General features: G+C 34.5%; 6 protein-coding genes and 1 long non-coding RNA gene across 8 annotated transcripts; 2 read left to right on the forward strand and 5 right to left on the reverse strand.

The window, feature by feature from the left end:
* Positions 1–1,347: 1,347 nt before the first annotated feature.
* LOC18025037 (auxin-responsive protein IAA19) lies at positions 1,348–2,859 on the reverse strand. The gene is made up of 3 exons (XM_006406892.2): positions 2,365–2,859; positions 1,782–1,875; positions 1,348–1,684 (listed from the first exon to the last, which is right to left on the reverse strand). Exons 1-3 carry the CDS (start codon positions 2,774–2,776, stop codon positions 1,594–1,596), a joined length of 597 nt encoding a protein of 198 aa, XP_006406955.1. The 5' UTR covers positions 2,777–2,859; the 3' UTR covers positions 1,348–1,593.
* A 3,186-nt stretch (positions 2,860–6,045) lies between these two features.
* On the reverse strand, positions 6,046–6,771 carry LOC18025038. Its single transcript, XR_002900794.1, has 2 exons — positions 6,625–6,771; positions 6,046–6,509 (listed from the first exon to the last, which is right to left on the reverse strand). It is a non-coding gene; the product is annotated as an uncharacterized LOC18025038 (long non-coding RNA).
* Positions 6,772–8,338: 1,567 nt separating this feature from the next.
* Positions 8,339–8,571, reverse strand: LOC18025039. The gene has a single exon (XM_006406894.2). It carries the CDS (start codon positions 8,543–8,545, stop codon positions 8,339–8,341), a length of 207 nt encoding a protein of 68 aa, XP_006406957.1. The 5' UTR covers positions 8,546–8,571.
* Positions 8,572–13,783: 5,212 nt separating this feature from the next.
* LOC18025040 lies at positions 13,784–15,433 on the forward strand. Its single transcript, XM_006406895.2, has 3 exons — positions 13,784–14,017; positions 14,130–14,661; positions 14,759–15,433. Exons 2-3 carry the CDS (start codon positions 14,175–14,177, stop codon positions 15,136–15,138), a joined length of 867 nt encoding a protein of 288 aa, XP_006406958.1. The 5' UTR covers positions 13,784–14,017; positions 14,130–14,174; the 3' UTR covers positions 15,139–15,433.
* Positions 15,434–15,807: 374 nt separating this feature from the next.
* Positions 15,808–18,514, forward strand: LOC18023222 (peptidyl-prolyl cis-trans isomerase CYP37, chloroplastic). Of its 2 annotated transcripts, none has more exons than XM_024159852.1 (11): positions 15,808–16,040; positions 16,208–16,458; positions 16,532–16,621; positions 16,767–16,862; positions 17,075–17,182; positions 17,262–17,311; positions 17,391–17,493; positions 17,608–17,661; positions 17,782–17,940; positions 18,031–18,153; positions 18,248–18,514. In XM_024159852.1, the coding sequence occupies exons 2-11, from the start codon at positions 16,444–16,446 to the stop codon at positions 18,419–18,421; spliced, it is 972 nt and encodes a 323-aa protein (XP_024015620.1). In that variant the 5' UTR covers positions 15,808–16,040; positions 16,208–16,443; the 3' UTR covers positions 18,422–18,514. The 2 variants fall into 2 exon arrangements, with proteins under 2 accessions (XP_024015620.1, XP_006406959.1); XM_006406896.2 differs by having other exon boundaries at positions 16,213–16,458.
* Position 18,515: 1 nt separating this feature from the next.
* LOC18023223 lies at positions 18,516–19,092 on the reverse strand. Its single transcript, XM_006406897.2, has one exon. It carries the CDS (start codon positions 18,959–18,961, stop codon positions 18,641–18,643), a length of 321 nt encoding a protein of 106 aa, XP_006406960.1. The 5' UTR covers positions 18,962–19,092; the 3' UTR covers positions 18,516–18,640.
* A 4,544-nt stretch (positions 19,093–23,636) lies between these two features.
* Positions 23,637–25,584, reverse strand: LOC18023224 (NAC transcription factor 56). Its single transcript, XM_006406898.2, has 3 exons — positions 25,231–25,584; positions 24,732–25,039; positions 23,637–24,643 (listed from the first exon to the last, which is right to left on the reverse strand). Exons 1-3 carry the CDS (start codon positions 25,418–25,420, stop codon positions 24,047–24,049), a joined length of 1,095 nt encoding a protein of 364 aa, XP_006406961.1. The 5' UTR covers positions 25,421–25,584; the 3' UTR covers positions 23,637–24,046.
* Between the last annotated feature and the right edge of the window lie 919 nt (positions 25,585–26,503).

Raw genomic sequence — 26,503 nt, forward strand, 5'->3', positions numbered from 1 at the left:
GACCATGGAAATGGCCAAACCATAACATAAGAAAAATGTCTTGTTCTTGAGGATGGTATTAGTGAGTGCTATTTTTTAAGACTTGTTTTTGGCTGATAAGTCCGACAAAATTCCTTCTGAGAATTTGCTGGATCTCTCTGATTATCCGAGCAGAAGATGATGAGACAGATGTATCTAACCGAGTTATTGATGTGAGTTAGACCCCTCCAAAGAATGAGAAGTCTTGCCCCTTGTTTCATTTCTTTGTTGGGATGGATATTCGTATCATGACGTGGGAAAGATGACCAGAATTTCTGGGATGATTAATCATCAATAACCAAATTTAAAAAAAAAGTCCGACGTGAACACGTTTTGATCGTGGAGTCAATAATTAGACGGGTAGATGACATTTGAGACTGGTATTCAAATGTTTCGGCTAAATCCTTCAAAATATATCCGCATTGTATTTGTTTGACTAAATCCTTCATAAAATAAAAATTCCACTTAATTAACCTCGGTTAGCTTTTTAACCCTTCATGTTAAAAGCATTGCACCATCAATAGTATTGGATGATGGCAACATTAATTTTGAGCCAAAAAAGTGGAATTAGGAGGGCATGGGCTGATATTTTGCTGTTTCTGGTTCGCGATGCACATGGCTTTACCAAATCAAACACACGTAGGTCACAGTTGTAACAAATCATATGTGGTTGTTTCATAATCAGATACCTTTTTCATTTAAATAAAACCGAGTATTTAGTTCTACAGAAAGACAATATAGAACAACTAGGTCGTCATACCAAACATGTCGGTGTGTTTAATATAACTGATATTAAATATATCAAAAGAAAGAGAGTGTATCGTTAATTTATAGATTCGTCCAAAAAAAAAGAGAAGATCATCCTAAAACTTATAAAATGCAATCTTAACTTAATATGTCAAATTATGATAATGAGAAAAACGATTGACAAGTTTGGAGTTAGAAGATTATTTAAGCGGCAAAAAGTAAAAAGCTTATACTAGATCATACAAAAATAATCGGAAAATAGGAAGAATGAGTTCAGAATTGAGAATAAAAGTTAATAAATATTTAGACTATAATTATCAGATATTCCATTAGAATTGAGAATACATTATATATACCATTAAATTTATGTTTAAGGTTATGATAAAAAAACATATTATGAATTTTTATTACAACTTTATAAGTTGACTATTTGTAGTTTTCATCAGAAATTTTTATTGCAACTTTACATTTGATATTTACTATCAAAATTTACATTGAAAATCTAAAATGATATTTAATTATTAAAACAAACAAAGTTTAGACGATACTTAATTTAAAATCTAATGAGTATATGGATCTAGGATCTCAATAACGGTAAAATTTAAACAAATGATAATGTCTTGACTCAACATTCAAGAAACAAAGTAGTGTATGTATATAGCTGTCTTTCTGAAAATAATCATACAAACCATAACTTGAATTCTGTTGCAGAATAGTACTATAACAAATATTTATATAACATGAATAGGAAAAATGTTCTAAAGGATCTTGATCAAGTTTAAAGGTTAAATTAATTAACCAGCTTCTTGCTTCTTCTTCAAGTCATCATCACTCGTCTACTCCTCTAGGCTGCAACCCAAAACCTGTAGCATCCGATCTTTTCATAATCCTCAGCCTCTTGCACGACTCTATGAACATTCTGCAAAATCAAAGTATCCAATCCCATATAAATATAAAACTGTGACATATATAAGTTTATAATGAGATATAATCTAAGTCAAAAGATATGAACATACCCCCAAGGTACATCTCCAGCGAGCATCCAATCTCCATCTTTGTCTTCGTATATGGTAACGTATTCGCAGTTATCACCATCTTTCAAGGCCACTCCTGAAACATATATGCATACGTAAACATTAATTGTATGTTTGATTATATTGCAAAAATAGAAAAGTCTAACAAAAAAAACAAATAGTGAACTCTGCCTTTTTACAAAGTTTTCAGACAATATGAAACGGTTCTAAAGTTAAACCAGCCAGATCATCAAAAGCCGAAACTCATCATCAGAGATTTTAGGACAAATCTTAAACCACCTAAAACTGAAATTCCAGTGATGGATAATAAAATATCTCAACGCTCGTACTAAGTACGTATTTAACATCGCTAATTAACACAGCATTATTAACTAAATTAACTAACCTAGACGTTTTCGTTCCCACATGTGCTAGCTCCTTAATTATTTCTTGCATTACTTAGAAAACATCAAAACACAACGATTCTTAATCCCATCTCTGGTACAATCAATTAATTTTTTTCTTTCACATGATCTAACCACTCTACTTTAACCGGATAAAGGAAAAGAAATTTGATTTTACTAACCGATGCCACGGAAACCGAAGAGCTTATCGAGAGCAAAGGCTAAATCATAGTAACCTTGGCTTGAACCAAGATCCATCTTCCTCAAGTAAGGCACACCATCCATGCTCACTTTCACATACCCTAATCCCACTTTCGTCGTCGAAGTTTCCTTACAGCTGTTTTTCTTCCGGTAAGAGCAAACCGGCGGCCACCCCACCACCTGACTTTTCGCCGCCGGAGAATCACTAGCAACCTTCTCCACGTCACCACCTGATGAAACGACGCCGCTTTCACATTGATCACTATTACTACCAGAAGACGTCATGATCATCTCCGTGAAAGCTCTTTTCTTCATCAGCTTCTCCGCCACATCTCTCCCCGGAAGACCCAATCTCAGCTCCGTTATCTCAAGCTCGAGTCCATCTTTCTCCATTTCTTCTGAACTTTTTTTCTCTTTATTATTCGATATAATTATATGAAATATGATAACTTTCGTCTCACACACACTTCTCTTATTGTAGCAATGGTACTACGTAACGCGTCGTGCTTTTTATATGTTGCTTCGTTGGTCCACACGATAAAAGCGATGAAAACCAATCAGTAATCGACACGTGGAGTCGTTTGATATCTAAAGTCTTCTTCTTTCAGTTTGTGTGGGGAGACAAAGTGGGGGCAAAGACAGGTCAACTGAGGATGCGGTGGTCGGTCACATGAGAGACATAAGTTTGGTGCTGTTTTTTTTTCTATCTTTTAATTTTCTACGAAATTAATAAAAGACCGGCATTACAAGGTGGTTAAGGGAACAGATCCTACGGTTGTGAAATTTTCTTTTGATTTTTCTCTGACCGTTGGATTATTAGAATCCGAATCTTCTTCTCCTAACATCCCATGTGTTTTCCTTTTGTAAAGATTCTTGTTCTAACTAGTAAATCACATCTACGGTATGCTTTTTTCTAATAAGTTAATGCTATTTTGTTATTTAATAGTGTGAATAAGTATAAAGTTTAGCCTATTTGTTCGCTTTTTCTAATAAGAGTATAGGAATATTACATGAAATCCTACCATTTTGGGATATGCTAGTTATCTCTCTTGGCATCCTTTTTAACTACTAAATTAGCAACATTTAGCTTAATAATAAGATATTTCAGCAATGATTTTGATTGGTCACTGCCTTAATGTCACATGGAGAGAGTATACAGCAGATATAGTACGATTTAGTTTTGGATTAGGAAAAAATAAAGTAAATAAAGTAAAACTGTATCTGATAACCGATTGATTTAGTATTATTTATTTTTGGGTTCAGGTTCAAATTATGTTAAATCATAATTATCTTATTATAAATATATAGCTTTTAAATTGTGGTTTGATATTTCCTTGATATGTATACATATATATATATATATGTATATTTGCGAGTTGCAGTTGCTAGATCTCATTTCAGACTACTAAGACGATAACAATGTATTACAGTACTATTAAGTTAGGGTTCTTCATGTAATATACGTATCTCCAATGTTAGAGTCGAACCAATGACTTCGAGCGAAGCAAACTAGTTTCGGAAAGGTTCAAACTCATTTTACACCCGCATTGTTAGGTTATTGTTAACTATCTTTAACTCATCGTACCAATAAAACACAAGAAGTAATGATGGGGTTTAGAAATGTAGGGACACGAGAATAGAAAAGAAGATCGACCGTGTGTATGTGTGTGAGTGTGTGTGGGTTCACTCTTGTCTACAAACTTTGATTGATTGATGAACAGCAACAGGTTGGGCCACGTGAAATTATATGAAATCCAACCACATAAAGAGAGAGATATTGAGCCAATATTCCCATATTTCTTGTTTAATCTCAATGGTTTCAATGACTCACAAACGACATATTCATTTGGCACCAATTTTTTTCCTTATAAATTTAACATTGAGTATTCCGGTTTCACCGAATTCACTTCGAAGTGTCCAACTAATTTTGAGGGTGAACAAATTAATCTCTTGACTCTTGGTAAGGATTTTTTCTTTTTTGTATATCCACCACATGTAAAGTACCCGAATCAAAGCTCAAGTGACCAAGTGGTCCACATGCAGTTTGCAAACAGTAGAATCGAACCTGAGACTATAGAGAAAACACGCCAATTGACCATACGTGGGTTTATAACACCACGATGAAAAAAACAATGTTCCTACGAACAAGGCCTGTAAAAATGGTTTTTATATATATTAAACTCGTTGGTACTTTGAACAAAAAAAAACTAGTTGGTACAGGTTTTAAGCTTGAACAATGGCTGGTTTTACATCTAAAACGGACACATGTCATATTCAAAAAATCATGTATTATAATTTATATCTAAACAAAAATATTTAAACCACAAAAATTTCATCTAAAACGAAATTTTTGTTAACCATGAAACTATATATAGATCTTTAGTTCATAGTTTATGCATAGTACCAGTCTTTGATAATATTTATAACAGGATTACAATGCATATACACCATACCTACGACTGATCATATATACATATAAATTTATACTCAAATTCGGATTCAATAACACTAAAACAATATATTTCTAACCGACGGAGCTAATTAGTGTACTTATATGGTCATAGATCGCATCAAAAATCGGAGTGCTTCAACCACTTAAAGCCTCGATTTACCTATAGCATACGATGTTTGTGTTTTTTTTCCTCATGAAAAATGAGTAGGAAACCTGCCATTGAACTTGGAAACTATCCACCGTTTGCTATTTGGAATAATGCCATTCAACTTGGAATGTTTAATTGAAACTCACTTCCCAAAATATATTATGCTTTCATTATAATATATTTAAAAATGTCTAATATAATTTCATGTGCGTCTACTCGAGTTTTGATCGGAAAACTTTTATAGTGATTGTGACCTGTCTCATGTTTCTTATACGTTAGGTCGTTATCCTATCCATGATTCTCTTGCTTATGTTTTCGGTTACTTAATAAAATATTATAAGCCTCCAAAGTCATAATTATGTTCTAAATCCCTTCTACATTCACAATCCGTATCGTCCAGAAAATCAAGGGAGGTATAATTTTGATAAAATGGACGACCAAATCTAAATTAATTTACAAATATGTTCCATTGTTCCCACTAAGCAGCGTAATATGAGTTTATTTAACCGAAAACGCCTTTTTATTATTATTGTCAGAATCAGGAGATTGTTTTGTTGGGAAGCATGAAGGAGGTTAATAAATCAATTTTTACCGGAATAAATTCAGGCAATTAATAATTTAATTATTAGTAGGAGAGAACAAAAGGCAAATATAGAAATAGATTATTTTGATGAAGTATATTGATTCAGTTTTATCAGCTGCTTATAAGCTGTACAAATTAATAAAGTTTATGTTTAAAAACAAAGTTATAGTGATATTTTTTAGTTTTTCCATGAAAATAGTTCTAATAGAAAAAAGTGGAATTATGATGAATGTACTTGTTACTTACAAAAAATATATTTATCATTTCCGATGAAAAGTAAAACATTAATAGCTTATTATTCTTCTCGAAAACTATACAATTTAAATGATCAATAATACGAAGTATAAATTATTTATAATTCTACTTGTTATTAAATAAGTTTGCGTTAACAATAATAAAACATTGTCCGACAAATGGGCAACATGCTATAAAAGGAAAGCACGAGTGTTTAGCGGACGCTTAGTCTCTGTAATCGAGCCTTTTTTAAAATATAAAAAGTATAAATTTTTTTTATTATGCGGATAGTCGTCGGATACTAAGATATAGTTTCATGCATATTAGTATCTTAGTAAAGCATAATTAAACAGAGAATACAAAATGTGAACGGCGTAGGATACAGAAAATGTGTTTAAAGTACGCTAGGCTTAGAGTAGGGCTTCTTGGCTGGGCAGCCTGTGCTTTTATTCGCTAGCTTATCAACCCAACTTGAATCTCCCGACAAATGTCCCGTTTCTGCGATTATAGTTTGATTACATATAAATGTTATATTTTTGTTAAAAACGTATAGCCTTTGGGAAAACCATATATAATACATGTGAACTTGGCGTAATAGACTATAGCAGAAAATAAGATTCAAAGTACTCTTGATCTTCATCGAACCCGATACGAAGTAACGCAGTTCCTGATTTAAAAAGTCTATCGAGCCACTCTTTTGTCCTGTAAACTAGAGCGAGCAAACAAAAGAGCTTATACACACCAAAGACTTGAATACACAATACAAGAATGAATGATAGTTTAAATCGAGGTTACAAATTTAGTGGCTAAAATTTGTTACTCACCTCGCGTTTTATTAGCAGTTTCCCACCAGATTTTGGACACACTGAGAAATAAAAGCACGGTCATCAATATAAAGTACAAGTGTTTAGCCATTATGTAACTGAATGTTTGTAATTATGTATTGTAAAATTCGTAAAGACTAGATACGTAAAGAGAAGTAACAGAGAAGAGTTGATTTATATAGACATCTTCATTAACTACAACATTTTTGAAAATGATTATTGACCATGTCCAAACTAATTTGGTCCTTACATTTTGCCCCTCAAGACACGATGGAGAAAGACTAGACTTGCCTTTTTTTGTACACAGATCTTACTTATGTCACACGCTGGAAAAATATTTAGATTTTTTTTTGGTCCATTGGACCCAACTTCATGTCCACCAATAGCGTTTAAGATTTGGGAATCGATATACATAGTACATGAGAAGATTGATTTGATATGATTTCAGCATATTGATTTTTATTGCTTACCACTTTCACCCATATGAATGGCTTTAGATGAATTGGGTCTTCTTATAGAAATTCACATTCGAATTGACGTCGTACAATCAGAGATGAAAAGATCCAAGAAATTTTGAAATGATTTCTTTGAAACTTGAAGCAAATTAATAAATATAAGATGTATAGGGTAAAAATAGAAAGTGCACATTATTCGTGATAAAGACAGTAAAATACATGTTTTTTTTAAAAAAAAAAGACTGAATACAAGATTTCAACTGATTAGGCCGGAAAGAGAGGAAGGTAAAGCCCAAAAATGCAACTGCTTCCTTAAACATGTGTGTGTTGGGTTTCTCTTATCCTCATTTTCTCCTCATTTTCTTAATCAAGGATCTAAAAAAAGGTGAACGAAAAGTCATTCAATAGTTTTTTTTGTTATCGCGAAATTGTTCAATAGTTTTTATTGTTATCAATAACACGTAGTATATTAGATTTTAACTCAGGAAGTGACACAATAACGATACTAGTTTAAAACGAGTAGTATGCTACATGTCTTGATCAATTATTCAAGAGTAAAAACGCTTTTCTTATTTACATTGCGTTTATGGCTCAATCACTTAGAAAAGAATAGTTTTAGACTAAAACTTTTAGTAATGTCATATCTGTATTCAAGCCTGATCCTTACATTTGGGAATATGTATTATCTAATGGTTGGTGTGAAACTTACTCGGGTTTTTGTTAAGTATAAGAAAAGAATATACGTGTATTTGTGTGGGCCTTCAATTTTGTGTATATGTGGTGATCAGGATATCCTAGTACTACTAGAGATATTAAAAAAAAAAAGGAACAAAAACCAAATTCAGTTTTTGTACGCATATGTATATGGTTTATTCTCTATACTTGTGCTGATATATTGATAACATTTTTAAATTTATTGAAGTGCAAAATATTTGTTGAAGTGTAGATTATAACCGTAGTATTAAGTAAGAGTAACTTAATTTGCAATATGGCGGACTTCCTTTTCTTTTATCATTAGTCTTCTCTAAATGCAAATTAGTTAGAATTGTATAAAGAAAATAGCGTTTCCATCAAAATTTGATGATTGGTAAAAAAATATAATTTCCGAGATATATTCCGCCATTTCACAAAATACGATTTGAAAATTCTCTTTTTATGATAGTAGACGACGGAATAAGCCTATTGTAAATATTAGGCCACTAATATCCGCGAAACTAAAATTCAGAAAAGAAATATAAAAGCATATGTAAAGTAGAATATCAACGGTAGGATTTAAGAACGGAGCCGCAAAAGCTGCAGACGATGGCTCTCCAAGATCTGCAATAAATAGGTATTAGACAAAACCTCGTCGAAGTCTTCATGTCGGCGACTCTTGCACCACGTCGGCACCGGGAACAGATTCCAGCCGCCGGTTTGCTTGCTTTCATCTTCTTCTTCTGGTCCACCAAGAAACAGAAACACACCATTTCTCAATCCTTCTCCAAATTCAGAAATCAAAAGGCAGTGGAAAGAATAATAATCTTGTAATCACACAGGATTGTGGTGTTTCTTGAAGATGCAGTTAGGTTGGAAATGTACGTGATATTGCTTCAGTGATGCACACGTGTTTGGTCTAGAAATTTAGTAATTAAGAATATGCTTCGGAACATTATATTATATAGAGACTATGATATTTGAAAGATTTTTTTGACGTGCGTACACACGTACAACCCCCAACTTCTAACCGAATTCTTCATTCTTGATATTTTATAATATGCTCTTATTTCAATTATATATTTTTCATTATTTCAATTTTATATTAATTCATATTTTCAAAGAGAAATGAATTCTCTATATATATAAAATTCAGTTTTAATATAATACTTTATCGTTGTGACGTTCGAGATTAAAAAAATTACATACATCTGTTGTTACGTGAAGGCAAAATATGTCATTGATGAATCAGTGGATTTCTGGCACGTTGATAAGTGTAGTTGGGGGTTGAGTTTGTCATTTTGTTTGCTCCCTAACGGTTAACGGGAATATGGGTCATGAGAAATATCCCATTCTCCAATCTCCACCTTGAATTTCCAATTTCTTCACATTCGAATTTCTTGATATTTAACGCTCCACATAGAAATGGGCCTAAAACATATCCAACTTGCACTCTTTAAAAGTCTGTATATACAATTCGACTAGCTTACTGTAAGCCCAAAGTCTTAAATTTTTAAGATTTTTTTTTTTTTTGTCCCTGGCGACGGCTCTGAGTTTTGCAGTTAAAAGGAAATAACAAGTTTTTCAAGAAATCACTCACATTGTAATTTTAAGGTTATGAAGATTTACATCGTTCAGAGTTAAACGGACTGAGCATAAAGAAAAGATGGAACAAAAATGTAATGTCACTTTTTTTTGTCCGCTCTGCTCTACATTGTAATTATGGGGAGACTAATTGTGCACTTAATTGCACGATTGATCAAAATAAAATGGTCACTTGTATAGTTGTATTCTACATAACTTCATTATTTTCTTCCAAAGAATACAAGAAAAATGGTCACAACTGACAGGTAATTGTGTACTTTTATGCACAATTAATCAAAACAAAATGGTCACATGTATTTAACTAATGGATAATATTGCCGTTAAGACAAGAAAGTGTTAGGTATTGATGATAAACTAAATACAAACGGGACAAATTAAACAAGCAAAATTGAAAGTAGAGTTACAAGTCAACGACGTGGTAGGTCGCTCTGCGTGCGTCTACCAACTAATCAGGTTACTACTTCGTAAACTATTCTCAAAGACCTTTTAGATTCTTTCTACTGCTGTTCTTTGACTTTTGACGAATATTATTTTACACATAAAACCTAATTATATCTCCCCTGCATTTTAATTTAATTCCATAATCTCCCACGCTTTAACATAACCTATTGTTGAGCAAAGAAAAACACCACAGGTCCACAGGTTACCGTCTTCTTTTGGCATAAGATAAATATGATTTAGCTAGTCCTGAATTTATAATTGATGTTTCCTATACTCTTTGGAATAAGAAGTCTTTCTTTTAGTAAACATTTTAAATAAAAATGCATGGGATCTTAAATATCACAAAACAAAATAAAATTGATGTAAAAATGCTGAGATATGACAGAATACAATTTTGGAAATCGTTATCCATATCAGAAAATAAAAAAAATTTCCTCCGTGATAATGTTACACAGAGAATGGTGATACAAACCAAAAGAAATGTTATTTGACATTTGAGAAGATATAAGAAAATAACTTCACCTGGCTGGTTATGTGTAGGAAATGGTCATGGACCCAATGGTCATGTTTGGATATGAGGCTTCCCGCATATGTGAACACAGAACACCGACACTTCATTTAATAATATATTAATTCTTAACAAATCTTAGTATTTCACCATAGGATTAGTCCCCACACACAGCTGAACTATTTTCTCTCTATAAATAACTTTCACAAAAAGTAACTTGAATTTCTGTTAATTGTTATAAGATTTGAAATATTCGATGTAGCCTGCACCCTGTTTTGCGAAAACAAGATTATACAACATAAGAAAGAAAAACGCATATAACATAACTTACCTACTTTTCATGTCCTTTTGTAATATGACTTAAGTATTGCTATATATATATTTTTTTTTTTCTTTATGTTTTGTCTCTTACACTCTTTTAACAAATCGCCATAACTAATTGTGAAATTTAAACCAAAGTGAATTTTCTCACAACAAAAATCGATAAGACAAAAGCAAACGGTCCAACTTATAAAAAAAAAAAAGCAAACTTTCATTTTATGGATCTTATCAGTCCTAACTCCTATCAAATTCTATAAACTAAACGGATCTTATAACAAATCTGAATGTGATGAATCTAATTAAGCAAACTTTAATAGGTCAAGTCTACCTTCTTTCAGATCTCGTATTTGCTGATTATATTTCGTATTTGCTGACAATATTTCGTTTAGTTAAAGTTTCTTAGTGTTCACTGGTCCGAGTGAGTGATAATAACAGTACGTAAAAAGGTCCTTAGCACAATCCATTTTTTGTTGGACAACAACTTTCATGTATATTTTTTTTTTCATATATTAAAATCGATGTTTAGATTAATATATTGCATATGCCAAAAAGGAAAAAAGAATAATCTATTGCATTTTTTGAAGTCGAGTAATCTCTCTTTGATATAACAACCATTTTATGAAAATTATAATTCAATAGAGACGAGACAAAACATCAGAGTATAATTTTGATTTTTAGCCTCAGATCCTCAACACATGATTATTTATTAAAAGAAAAATCAACGTTTAGTCTTTTGCGTATGTAGTCCAGAACTCAATAGCTATCAATTCGAATTTCAAATATATAGCTCAAAATTCTATAAGATTCATATTTTCAAAATGAAATTAATCAAATAAAACCAGAGGAAAAAAGTCTATGCATAAAGACGCATATTTCCGGAAATATTTGCCTTTTTGGGTGTGTGTGTTTGTCAAAAGAGAATGGTGTAGCAAGTAGGAATGTAAAACTTTAGACTTTAGTGTTTTGTTATTCAAAAAAGAGCAATTAATAAAGCCGGTGGGGTAATGCTCCCTTCTGTTTCCCATACGCATTTTACGTTTTCTTACTACTATTCGTCAAACCATTGGACCCCAAAATCCTTAAAACTTTAATTTTCTCCGGTCTTTTGCATAATACATATTCTATAATCAGCGGGAAGTATGATTAAAAATAAACATCAATGATTATATCTTTAATTTGTATTGTATCCCTTTAAGACAGCGCGTAGTCGATAATATTACATCCAAAGTTAACAAATAAAAGAAAAGAAAACATACTGTACTCTAAAGTTTGGGAGGGACCTATATTTGAGTTCGGTTCCCAGTTTGGGTAATCTTGGTTTAGCCCTGATGGCCCGGTTATAAATTTATTTCTGTCCGTAATTTCGGCGATTATCAGAGGTTATCGATAATAAATATATAGGAGTTAATATCATTCCAATTGCCATTACAAAAATATCGGATTTGTGTGTTTTTTAACTTTCTTTTTTTTTAATAAAAGGGGTATAATTCGAAAAGCAGAAAATGGAAAAAGAATCTAGTTGCTTTCTGGGGGATAATTATGTTTTACGAGGGTTCTTTTTTCACGTAAACACGCACGATTAGCGGAGAATCCAAAATATTGACAAAGATAACACGTGTCGACCTGGTAAGTGGAGAGAGTGCCAGATGTACGGCTGCTGTTTACTGATTGAACTTACCACTGGTGATAATTTGATTCAAGCAATCTTACGCAATGGATGTTCTCTCCTTTGTAAGATCGCGAACAGCCTGACAAGTGACAATGTCACCTCTTCGTATCTTTAGAATTTGAAATTTGATGTGTTATGTTTCAAATTAAAATATTTTTATGTTATTTTTTTTTTTTGTCGTAAAAAAATAGTGGAGGTGATCTCGAATCTTAGAACACAGAACACAGTGCATGCATGCTAACAAACGTATCTACTAGGATTTCAATTTCACGTCGTCTCTGATTGTTAGATCTACGGGCTATCAAAATTTTATATGTACATCTGTCGGAATTGTTACAAAATTTTGTTTGTTGTTAGAGTGAGATATTTATATATAAAAACAATATTTATCGTGAAGATGCATAAATACTCTAAATTTTGTCTCTTTTCTGAATTCTCATCTTAACCCCCTCGAGAACGCGTTTCTTCTTTGAAAAGACTTACACATGGTCTCTAATTTTTTATTTTGTTAACCATGGCCTGTAATTCTTTTTAAGAAATTCAAAATTTACGACTCGGTGATCGAATATAGGATCTAATAAAGTATATAAATTTCATAAGTTAAGTCTATTCACTAGCTAGTGATGGGTTAGTATACCCAATGAAACTACAAAACAATCAAGCAAACATTTTTGACTTAGTTGATAGTAGTTTTCCTTTACTCTATAAATAACAAAAAATTATAATTCAATACATATATCGCTTACAATTATATATAGTTAGTAAGAAACTGCATATAATTGTTTTGTAGTCTTAGGTTTCATGAATAATATTCATTTGATAGATTATATATTATATGGACGTTTGCATGCTATTATAGTCTATTAAACCCATACAAATATATGGTCTACAGAACCCTATAAACGACAGATATAGTAATTTTCAAAATTAATTACTGATGAATCAAAACTATTGTTCACAATATTTAAAATTATAAAATTTACTGTAACTCGGCAAAATCTTACAAAGCTTGTTCTTTTGTTGTGTATATTGCTTAATAAGTAAATAAGTAATGATATAAGTTCAATGATTATTGACTGACAACATCATGAACTAACTCGCATGAGATATTATTTATACCTCATGACCATTGTGGATAGCGCATCCCTAAACTACATCTACAATAAGGAAAAAAAGGAAAATGAAACTAGGTATACAGTATTTACTATTAAATACTCAGAAGGTATATAATAAGATAAATAAAAGATTAGAAAAGGGATTATCTCATAATGACTTTCTGTTAGGAACCTACAAATTAAAAATCTAGCGACTTAGCGGGTTTTTTTTAATTCAAAATGTAAACCCAGTGGTTTGAAAATGCAGAAACCGACAAGCACAGAAGTGAAAAGAAAGCGCGTGAACATGGTAAAAGACCAAAAGTTGGAAAATTTCCCTTTTCCATAATTCCTTTTTTGCCATTTTTTCTTCTTCTTCATAAGTTCACTCTCTCACCTTGATCCTGTGACGATACTCTTCCACTTACCCTACACCATATCTCTTTCTTCTTCTTCTTCATCGTCCTTGATCTAATTTCAGCTCACTCGCCACTGGAATTGCTAGATTCCGTTATTTGAAAGTCACTCAGATTCAAGCTCTCGAGATCTGTTTGTTTCCCGAAGAAAACAGCTTGTTTTCACCGTCTTTGATCCTCTGCTACTCCTGGTACTTGCTTCTACTTTACTTGTTAGTTATATCTTCGTTCTCGTGAGCTTCGAATTCGAATTTCAAATGTGACGAGCTGATAGATCGGGATTTTTTGTTATTGTCGTCTCAGATTTACCTCGAACCGTGTGATCGGAAATCGAGAAATCATATAAAAATGGGTAAAACCGCCGGGAACAGAGACTGGACTCAGATCTACGCGATATACGGGATTGAACAATGGCAGACGCTCGTCTTCCTCCTCTTCCATGCCTTCTTCTTCTCCCTCCTCTCTGTTCTCTTCCTCATCTACTTCGACCAGATTTGCCTCTTCCTCGATTCCTTCTTTCTCTCCGGCGCCGCCAGACTAGCAGCTGGTTTCACCGGCGCCGTCACGGCTCTCTCCGCCGTCTGTCTCCTCTTCGCCGCCGCTAATTTCGTCTACTCCGACGTTCCTCTCCAGTACGAGATGGCTCAGCGCATGGTCAGTTCCGTCGGCGACTGGTCCTGTGTCAAGACGGCGCTCGATCTCGGCTGCGGCCGCGGCATCCTCCTCAATGCCGTCGCCACACAGCTCAAGAAAACCGGTAGCTCGGGTCGGGTCGTCGGGTTAGACCGCTCCAAACGCACCACTCTCTCCACTCTCCGCACCGCCAAACTTGAAGGTACACTTCCCCAAAATTCAGATTCCAAATTTTTCCTTATATATAAATTAAACTGAAATTCAATCGAATGAAAAGGTTTTAATATATCGTTTCTCAGGTGTGCAAGAGTATGTGACTTGTAGAGAGGGAGATGTGAGGACGTTGCCGTTTGGGGATAACTATTTCGACGTGGTGGTGTCGTCGGTGTTCGTACACACGGTGGGGAAAGAGCACGGGCAGAAGTCGGTGGAGGCGGCGGCGGAGAGGATGAGGGTGCTTGGTGAGATCGTGAGGGTTGTGAAGCCTGGAGGCTTGTGTGTGGTTTGGGATCTGTTGCACGTGCCGGAGTACGTGCGGCGTCTTCAGGAGCTGAAGATGGAGGATATCCGAGTCTCCGAGCGAGTCACGGCGTTTATGGCCGGAAGCCACATCGTGACTTTCCGGAAACCCAGTGAACTCGTCGCCGGACCCCGTGAAGTCCGCCTCGATTGGAGATGATGACGTGGCTTTTTTTAAAACGGATGTTGTGTCGGTTCGTTTATATAGAAAACGGCACACGTTGTCCAAGTCTGGAGGTTCGAGACGATATAATTGTTATATACTTTAATTACGAGTCTAAAAACTAGAAAATATCAAATGTATGTAGCGTCTGGGGAGGCCAAGCGGAACCAGATCCTTTGTTGAAGAGGCTAATCGCTGAGTTTACGTTTTGATATTGTATTTATATAAACGATAGTACTATCATCAAACAATCTATTCAGCGATAGTCTCTTATTATTGCGTTAGCGTTTCAGACGCTGGTCTGTTAACGTCATGGAGAGAAGTAGCTAACGAATCAGTTTACGATAGAACAGAAAAAAAAAAAATCGACCATGTTGAATGTTGAGTGAATTTCAAGAATGTCGTCGTCTTGTAAATATCGTTGTAACATTAAATGACCTGTCTTTTTCATTTTCACGTCGATGTGATATATATCTGTTCCATATTTATTTTTTTAACATTTCCGTAAAATCAGGCAATGCATAAACGAATTCTCAAAACGTCGAGTTGTTTGATTAATAAGAAGTAGAACACCATTGCGTTTTCTAAACTTTCACAGAACGCCACGTGTATCCATTCACATATATCCACATAAGCGGCTGGAAGATGAGGCGCGCCAACAAAAAAGAAGCTCATCATCTTTCTCCTTCCCTATCCTTCTCTCCATCACTTGTATGTCTCCATCAATGGCTTCCTCTTTGTCTTCCTCCACCGTCGTCACTCACCGGATTTTATCACTCCACCCTTCGCCTCTTAATCGCAGCTTACTCTTCCTAAAACCCAAATTACCCTTCAGTCGAACTGTTCCCGGAGATTTCCGCATGCGTTTGCATTCTACATCCAGGAATTGTGGCGCTAAGGTCGGGTTTAAAGTTCTCAAACTATCTTTGCCATGTGAACAATGCTCTAGAAAAGTGTCACATTAGGGTTTAATAGATTATCTAGCATTTAGCTCAAAACTCGATCTACAATTTCTGGGTTGGTGAAAAAAAATCGCAATTTTCTTCTGAAAACTTGTTTTCAACAGTGCAGGAACTTATACCTTCCTGCAATTCTTCAATTGATTTGAAGTTGAACCCTTTTGAAGCTGGATCAAAAAGTCTCGAGAAATTTGTTGCAACGATCCTGATATTTGTTCAAGTTTGGTCTCCGTTGCCCTTACTTGGTCTGGACTCTGCGGAGGCTGTTCTTTACTCTCCAGACACTAAAGTTCCAAGAAGTGGGGAACTTGCTCTAAGACGGGCTATTCCTGCTAATCCAAACATGAAGACTATACAGGCATGTCACTGTCTTAAGACTGGTTTGTTTGTGGTGGATTTAGTTTCTGACAGTATTATGTGTCGGTTCTTAGGCTTCATTGGAAGATATATCATATCTTCTCAGAATTCCCCAAAGAAAGCCTTATGGTACCATGGAGAGCAATGTAAAGAAAGCTCTAAAGGTAAACTTCGTTACTCTTGGTATTCTCTATATATGCTACTTGACTTGATCGATCTTGTTTCAAATGTTTTGAGAGTCTCTTGGATTGGTTCTCGACTTGTCTTACGTGAAGTAGAAGATTGAGTTCCTTATTGAAATTGTTTCAGGTGGCAATTGACGATAAGGATTCGATATTGGCTAGTATTCCAGCAGACTTGAAAGACAAGGGCTCAGAACTGTATACATCTCTGGTTGATGGCAAGGTACTTCGAAATTAAACTGAAACTCTGTTCTCAAGCTGATGGATTGTAATCCCTGAAACAGTTTCATTAATGTCTGGTGAACTGAAAGATGGTCTGGTGGTGTTCAATTGAAAATTTCTCTTACTTTGCAACTCATTGCACTAGGCGGTTATATATTATCTTAGATTCATTTGATAAGCGGGTAATAAACCTTATCTTCCTGTGATTGATAGGGTGGACTTCAAGCACTTATAAAATCAATAAAGAATCAAGATCCTGATAAAGTGTCCATTGGCCTGGCATCATCACTAGACACCGTTGCGGAGCTGGAGTTATTACAAGTAGATGCAATTCTTCTGGGTAGGATTGAAACGCATTAGCACAAGATCTAGTTCCTGACTTTGAAAATTGTTGTTGCAGGCACCTGGATTGTCATTTTTGCTTCCTCAGCAATACTTAAATTATCCCAGGTTAGACATATTTTCTGTCTCTCTGAGTTATATTCCTCTTAAGAGCTGTAATTGAAACAGATCTTATGTGGAACTTTAGGTTAGCTGGAAGAGGAACTGTGGAAATCACCATTGAGAAAGGTGATGGTTCGACATTTCAAGCTGAATCGGGGGGTGATCAAAGAAAGAGTGCTACAATCCAGGTACCAAAGTTAAATCTGATCTTGCTTAAGCAACTGTACTGGTTATTTACTCCATAATCTCTCTAGCTGTTCTTTCACGAGACAATGCTTTTGCTTATATAATGGATTCATCAGGTGGTCATCGATGGATTTTCAGCACCACTAACAGCAGGGAATTTCGCAAAACTGGTAAGGTAGTTTACTCTAACTTCAACCTTTGTTGGCTATAAACATCCTGAACCTATGAGACTGTACTCTTAAATCTTAAAAATGTGTGGCACCACAAACTGTTGCTCTCGTGTTTTTCAGGTAACTAGCGGTGCATATGATGGAGCCAAGCTCAATACGGTGAACCAAGCTGTTATCACAGAGGATGGAAGTGGTAAGGTGGAGAGTGTTAGTGTTCCATTGGAAGTAATGCCTTCTGGACAGTTCGAACCTCTCTACAGAACCCCATTAAGTGTCCAGGTATAAGTAAGACAGCTTCTATTTCCAAATCAAAAGCCGGAAAAGCTGACTTTGCTTCTTCTTTTTTTTCTTGCATTTTGACATTGAAAGGATGGGGAGTTGCCAGTTCTTCCTCTATCAGTTTATGGAGCTGTTGCAATGGCGCACAGCGAAAACTCAGATGAATACTCTTCTCCTTACCAATTCTTCATCTACCTATACGATAAAAGAAACGTAAAGCCTACTCCAAAACGTCCTTAGGCTTGATCCCATTTTGGAAACTAAAGGAGCTTGCTTTTGATATTGAAGTTTTCTTTTTTTTCTGCAGTCTGGCTTAGGAGGTTTGTCCTTTGACGAAGGGCAGTTCTCGGTTTTCGGATACACAACAGCAGGAAGAGATATTCTTGGGCAGATCAAGACGGGAGATATCATCAAATCTGCAAAACTAATTGAAGGCCAAGATCGCCTTATTTTGCCTACTCATAACAACTCATCCAATTGATTCTTCTTCTTTCTTTGCCTCCAAAATGTTCTAAACACTTTCTTGTTCTATAAACAGAGTACAAGTTTCTATTATCGGAAGGGTTCGTTCCATGAATATCTGCGATTGGGTCTGAATCTTATTCGATTTCCAACATGACCATAACAAAAAGATCTCAATTTTATTTACATTCAAACAAAAACAAAAAAGTTCTCAGCTTTAAGTATCCAATTTTATAAATCAAACGGAAGACATTCTACAGAGTCGGCTAGGAGTTGGCCGGAAGTTTAACCACCGGAGATTCATCCGCCGGATCGGAGGCGTCAAAGCTCTCCGCAAGACTTCTCTGCTTCCATCGCTCGCCTTCCGCGTAAGCTTGTCATCGCTTGGCACCATAAACCCGTGCCGTACACACTTCGTTGAACCAGGCCGTCCCGAACACGTACAAGCCACTCGAACTCTAAGACCCGACCCATGACTCCTCCGTCTGACCCGGTTCGTCTCGGATCGTTCACGCATCTCTACGCCTTCTCCTGATGGGATTCTTCTCACAACCTGCATTAGTTTTTCTGATTATTATCTACAGATCTTTCTTGGAATTTTGCAATAAACAAACAAAAAAGCTGTTGTTTTTATGAAATGGCTGTGAGAGAGTGAATGAAATTCTTGTGTCTTTTTATATTTATGTGGAAATGGAGAACACCATTGACTTGGTTACAGACTTTCTGTGATGGAGAGGTTGGTCTAATTTTCAATTTCTGAATGCTCAATTTGTCAAAGTTTGAATGTTCGACCAAATCCACACTTCACCTACGGGTCAACGCGACTCTTATGAAGAATAAAATGAGAAAATTCAATGCGGTATTATTTTATTATTATTCAGTGAAGAACAAAATGAAACATGCATATGCTTTCTGCCAAACTCTCTACTAACTTTATTATTTACTCCTTACTTGTTGCTTACACAAAGGCCAAAACTATTTACAATTTTTTTTTTTCGGGTCCAATCTATTTTAGACCATATTGAGAAGAACTAGAAATTTTGTGAGGTCCATGCAATTTTAATAATTGGTATTGTCATTTTGTATCATACTGGGTACAAAATGGGCTTTTGCCTTGGATCTATGGATCTCTCTTCTTCTTCTTTTTTTTCTCCAATGGTACCATTTTGTGGGTCATTAATTTTGCTAAAGTGGAATGTACTTGTGTATCTAAAACTGCAAACCTAAATGTATTTGTGACAAAATCGAATACAAACGAAATTTTTTTATTTTATCCCGTTAACAATTCGTCCATTTGAAAGAAGAAAATTTGAAGAAGTATTATTTGCATAGCTGAAAACTATATTTAACCCAAGAAAAAAATATCAAAAGATATAGATACTAAAATATTCGAAAATATTATTTGGGATTCATATGTCTTGCTGCAAGGCGTCCATGAATCCCATCTTGTTGTAATGAGGACTCAAAAATATAACCGAAATTATGAAGAAAAAAAAGTTTTATTGTTTTTTGCTAAAAAAAGTGTTTTCTTATCCTTCTACAATAATAAATGATTCTATTAAATATATTTTGGAGGGTTTCTAAAAATTTACTCCTATCGTAATCAAAAGATCGTCATGTAGCCAATAGAGAGTTGAAGACAGCGTTAGTTCATATTCCCCGATCTGTCCCTATTTCATCCTTTCATTACCTCTTCACCAACCAACCCTTATTTACCTTCATTAATATTTTCTCCTTACTTTTTTGGTAATTTATAAATTAAATCTCAAATTAATCCACGTAGAAAACTTCTAATCCACATATATATGTGTGTTTTTGTATGTGGCAGTAATAAAATAACATAATTGTGTTTACGAGTTAAATCAAGTGCACTCGTATTATAGTGCTGCCACTTTAGTTCTCTTTTGTTTCACGTTTTTTTGTGTGTGTTGTTTACAAATGTTTTCAAAGTAATCTCAGGTGTATTTTCTTCTAGTGGAATAATTTATCTTAGTGTACAATCCATTATAATAAATTGTATTACTGGTTTTGGGTTAACCTCTCCGCATATGTAACGGCTGTTTTGCTTTTCTGTACATAGCTGTCGTCGATCTTCGTTATGCATTTTCCTTGCCTCTTACTGATCCATCTTTTTAATTTTTTTCATTTCAATCACTTTTTGTTATCTAGTTTGCTAATTCTATGTATACCAAATTTTTCTTCCACAATCGTTTTTCTTTAAAATTCTATCTGATGTGAAACAACGTACAAGATATATTACATGCGCATTGTTTCCTGTGGAACAAATTAATTATTACCAGGAAGAAATTTCAAGGAATTAAATGAGCATGAAGGATAATTAAAAGAAAAAAAAAGTAAAAAACGAATGGGTGTGAAAAAATATGGCAGATGTTTTCCAAAAATAATGCTAATGATGTCAAAACTTCTGAAAGGTGGTTTGTACTTATTATCCAGAATAGAATGTAATTAAAGGAGTTTTTAATTTCGTGGTTTAAAGATAATGATTCCTTTTGCTGATGTAGAAGCCTATGGTCCATTGCTGGCCATATTTTTCTAGTGCTTTTTTATGCATACATCGTATGCCTTTTTCCAATCTCTTTTTCTCAAACACACAATTTCTTGATTATAAAATTAATTTCTGTACGTGGACGACTAATTCTATATAAAAAAAACTGCGATCTTTTAACTATTACGATTCTTTTTTGAACATAAAAACATACATAATTTTTGTTATCACCTTTTGGACCGATAAGACCCGACTCAATAGTCGTAATAATCCTACAATATATGCTTGTATAGTTGTATGTATTTCTTGCGAAAATATATTTTTCTAAATAAAAATCTCGAATTGACACAAATACTTTCAAGTTGACTGTTTAATTATATTGTTTACTAAATAAGAATATTGGCCGCTCAGGATTGAACCTCACTAGAACCATACATAAATTAATTTTGTTCATTGACGATTCAACTTACGACATATAGGCAAAAGATTTGATTGTATCTCCTTCCCATGGTCTTTCCGTTTAATTAGCACTCGGAAGATGTTTTCTCCCGTTTGGCACAGGAAACCATCAAACACTTCAAGACCACATGAGACGTATACTTTGAGTTGTATGAAAGACAACATTGCTCTGACTCGTCGAACCTAGAAGATGCATGCACCAGCCCACATAACATGCATTAGGTTCGCTGGCTATATATGTCAGAATCACAGTGATAACACATCTTCTAAGTGATTTTCACGTGGCAGATAAACCTGAACTAGGCCCCGATCATCCGGGATCCAACGTTCTTGACGAACTAAACTTTATAAGTCAATTCCGATTTCAACTTCAGTGGAGGTTTTTGATCCTTTAAGACAATTACCTTACATAATATTGTATAGTTATTACATCTGAAGTTTTCGAATGCCTTGAGCCTCAAAACTCAAAAGATCTGCAAAAGACAGTGTGCCTGCATGTATATATCTTGGGCAAATTTGACCATCAGTTTTCCAATGGTGTACATGTACCGAATTATACTCTCTACCACTTAGCGTCTATAAATATTTTTAACAACAAAAAACATTCAAAAGCAAAATCTTTCATCGATCACGAGTTCACGACCTTTCTCGGCTTTCTGTCAAGAAAAAAAAATAAAAAATTTCCCCCAAAAATGTGATTTATTTTGTATGCTTGTAATTGCATGATCGACCTATGGTTAATGGGAATCTAAGTTCTGAGCAGATTGCCAAAAATCAAAAGTTGTGTGCAGAAAATGACACCCGCACCTGAACATATCTGGAAACACTCTTAATCAGGGGGTTGTTTGTTCAAATCATATTATTAATTATGATTGAGTAAAAAATAACTACAGTTTGAGGTAAGATAAATATGTATAGCTAATGGCTATCTTAATTTATATATTGTGTTTATTACATTAATCTTTAGACGTTATAAAAGCGTTTTTGCTTAAATGAAAGTGTAACTTTAGCAGTATGTTATGATTACTAACTTAATAGAATTAACAAATAATTTTTTACTAATTTACTAGATTGTAAACATAGAACAAACGTAATATTTCACGTTTTAAACAAGAAATATCTTCTTCTTTATTTTTTGTTAGTCCAGTTGCGAATTTGTTTGGATCTTGCTTCCAAAAGATTATGGGTTGGCAATACAAAAATAGTTTCTTACAAATCGAGGATTCGTTTGGTATGAATTTAATGGTACATGATTTTTTTTTTAGAAAATAAGAACAAAAATCACAATCAACGTGAGATGGCCTCGTATATGTAACATAATATAATGCGATATTATATTTATAGCTTTACAAGCAATTATTGAAATTTCTTATCTACACAATGTAGCCGATGCTTATCATTACTTTTGATCAGTTCAGGATGTTTCTATAGAAGATTGGTTTTCACTATTTTTAATAATATAATGTCTATATATTATAATGTTTACATACACAAATGGCCACTGCGTCGATTCAAAAAAAAAAAAAAAAATTGGATATAAAGCAAGTCATGGCTTGGCATAATAGATATAGGTCTATATATATATTCCACTTTTCGATTGATATCGTAAGTATAACATGATATCATTTCAAATCCAAGACGTGAATTATAATAGAAAATAATGTATAATTACGGAGGTTTATTTTTTTTAATAAACTGATTTTTCATTTTTTGTGTGGTAAATATACAATTTTAATATTAGACCATGGTTTTAGTAATAAGACTGGCCGAATAAAATAGTTATGAATCTTTAATATGTAACTTTAACTTAGTGATTAATAAGCATCTAATGCTTTTCATATAATGGCTTAACGTCGTAAAACCTATTGAGCAAAAGAAAATGACTTACGTCTAATCAGACTCAGTCCGAAGATAGTTAAGCTAAGCGACGATTTACGACTAATTTAAAAAATTACTAACTTTTTATTAATAATAGTTATATTTTTAGAGAAACTGAAATTTCCAAACTACAAATTTTTGATTAAATCATACAAACCTTTTAAATGTATCGTTTAAATTTTGAGTTTTCGATGGTAATTTTTTTATTCAAATCAAACCTTGGCTCTAATGCTTTTTTTTTTTCATAAAAAAAGCTCCAGGCTTTAGAATATGGATTAGTACTTGGTAGTATTTCTCATCCAAAATTTCATAAAGCAACATCTCATTCCAAAAATAACTTTGATATTGAGCAAATATCTAGGTGAAGAAAAAAAAATACACAGCTAGCTACACAACTAGTTTTTTTTCTTTCATTTTTTTAATCATTTCTTTTACACGAGAATGCAAATTCAAAAATATAATGGAAAAGACTATATGCATCTATACAATCTATATATATATAAACATCTAAGTATGTAATTTATACATTTCGAAATTTAAATAAAGAAAACAGTATATTTTTTTTACTCCTATGTTTCTTCTATATGTTTTGCCTCACTTCTTCGCCTCTCTAAACCTCCTTTCCTCTAACCCCTATGGTCAAATCTCCAAATGACCAATAAATTAACCCAAAACATATACACAAATCTCGAATTATATATAATGCAAATAAATGACCCCACCAATTGGAAAATTCGTAAGTCCGAGATTCTTCACTGTCACGGGAAAAGCTTTCATACCGGTGGCGGAACAAATATCGGTTTAAGAAGAGTACCAATTTAAACCAGGTAACTGGTACGACGTCGTTCTGAATAACCCGTCTCCTAAAACACCACCTTGCTGTTGCATCAATGGCGGATGAGTCTCCTCCATCATCGAAGAAGACATGTTGGAACAGTCTCCTCCTCCTCCGCCGCCACCGCCGTGAAACCGTTTGCTCGGAGATACATCCTGCTCTTCCTCCGGTACAGGCCAATACGACGCCGGAAGAGCTCGTTTCAGGTTCGCCATCATCATCGGCTCAGACGACGAAGCCGGATTCAAACCGACGGCGTTAGTATTGCCGTTAGAACCGGAACCGTGGTTATGATCGGTACCGATGCTGTTGATCATACCGGCGTCGTACAAACCGGGATCGCCGTCGGAGAAAATACCGTAACCACCGGAGGAGAATTTTCCCGGGAAGAAATTCATTGATCTGGAGACATTGTGGTGGAGTCCGGTAGTAGCAGCCGCCATTGAAATCGACGGAGGAATTTTTCTGAAGATGTAATCGATCATATCGTGATCCTTATCGTTATCCACATGTCGACCTGCGTTGTTCTTCTTGTAGATTCGACATAGAACCCAATCATCAAGCTACATAACCAAAAAATTACCAATAAAAATCAATAAATCAACAAACGAAATCAAAACGAAGATCATTCTGGGTAAAGTAGAAAATTACTCGGAGGGAGTTTTTCTTGTTGCCGAAATCGCAGCCAGGAGGTCTGTTGTTTGGTTTGTTGTCGATGAGACGATACTCATGCATGATCCAATCGCTTTTCACGCCTTTTGGAGGTTTGCCACTGTAGAAGACGAGAGCCTTCTTCACGCCGACCTTTTGGTTACCTTCGGAGGTAAGCACCGGTTTATCTGTACCGGTCGCTTTCCAGTATCCCGACGTCGCTGCTCTGTTTGGCCTTGCTCCGTTTGGATACTTCCGATCTCTTGGACTGAAGAAGTACCATTCCTGTTCTCCAAACGAAGCCTTTGCTGCAACAACAAGGAACCAAAAAAAATCCAGAAATCAAAATTCAAAAAAAATATAATAATAATCAAACGTCACACAGAGAGAAATGATCTCTGGAAATTTTGAAAAAAAATAATCTTACAAAAGTAACAATAAATCAAAGAAAAGAAGAGGTGAAAAACTTGGATGATGATGATGATGAGATGGTGCGTACCGGGAAGTTCCCAAGGATCGAATTTATAGAGATCAACTTCGGCGATGATGGCGACGGGTAAAGGAGCGGAGGCGGCTTTGCGTTTGAGGTAGTGAACGACGAGCTCTTCGTCGGTTGGGTGAAACCGGAATCCCGGAGGAAGGTTAGGCTGAGGTGGCGGAGGACCACCGGAAGAATCGGTGCTTTCCATTTATACAAAGCTGCTGTTTCCTCTCCGTTGTTCTTAAAATCTAGCACCGTGATCGGACGATTTGTTGGTAGTTTCTCGGATTGTAGGAGGAGAAGCTCATGTTACTCTGAGATTATTCTCTCTCTTTTTTTTTTTTTTGTTGTGGGGAAGGAAGGTGGTACTGAAAAATGCTTCACAGAGTCGGCGTTATCATTCTTTTAAATGGCCGCATAAAACGCCAATTTGTGGGTTTTAATCCTCTGTTATTATTATATACACCCTCGGAGATTCACGTAAAATTATTGTTAACTAGTAATACTGCTAATGATTCTTTTTTTTTATAGAGCATTAATATTAACTATTACATCATGTATGTATCTGCATATATTAATTAGTAAAAGAACGGGATAGAGTGATAGTTAAGAAGTATGAAAAAGTAACGTTGATACAATCATGCAAAAATACGATATTACTACCCAATTGTCTTAACACAAACGCAAAATAATTTTCAAAATTACTATACCTAGTAACCGAGATAACTTTACATTACTGCGTACACGTTTAAGCTTTAGTTACCGAAATAATTTTGAATCACATAAATGCTGTTAATGAGAGATAATTAAAAAAAAGGTAGTAAAATTCCCCATATTTCAGCCGATTATGTGTTTTGGTTACACTAAAGGATCTAAATGTGGCGACAATGCGACACATATACAAAGCCTGACTAATCATGTCGAGCCTGTGTAATTACTAGATTAACCAAATCGCATGAGGGTACATTAGTCATTTCTGGCGAGATCAATAACTATAATTAACCATATAATTAAAAATTAATATTTTCTCTGCGTTTATATATAGGCTCGACACGGACGAACTACGACAACGAAGAGGAGGCTGCAATTAACGTCGAAAACGATATATCTTGCTACTTTTTTTTTTCCTTTGGTGACAAAAATATATATTATTTAAAGTCTAAAAAATAGCAAGATATGTATCGCTTTCTTCGTTAGTTGATGACAAATTACAATACCACATCAATTCCAATAATCGATGTATCTTGCTATAATAAATAACTATAACGATGTAAGTATATCGCAAAATGAA

This window comes from Eutrema salsugineum, unplaced genomic scaffold, assembly GCF_000478725.1.
Source record: "Eutrema salsugineum unplaced genomic scaffold, Eutsalg1_0 scaffold_13, whole genome shotgun sequence".
In the NCBI taxonomy this organism is placed as follows: Eukaryota; Viridiplantae; Streptophyta; class Magnoliopsida; order Brassicales; family Brassicaceae; genus Eutrema; species Eutrema salsugineum.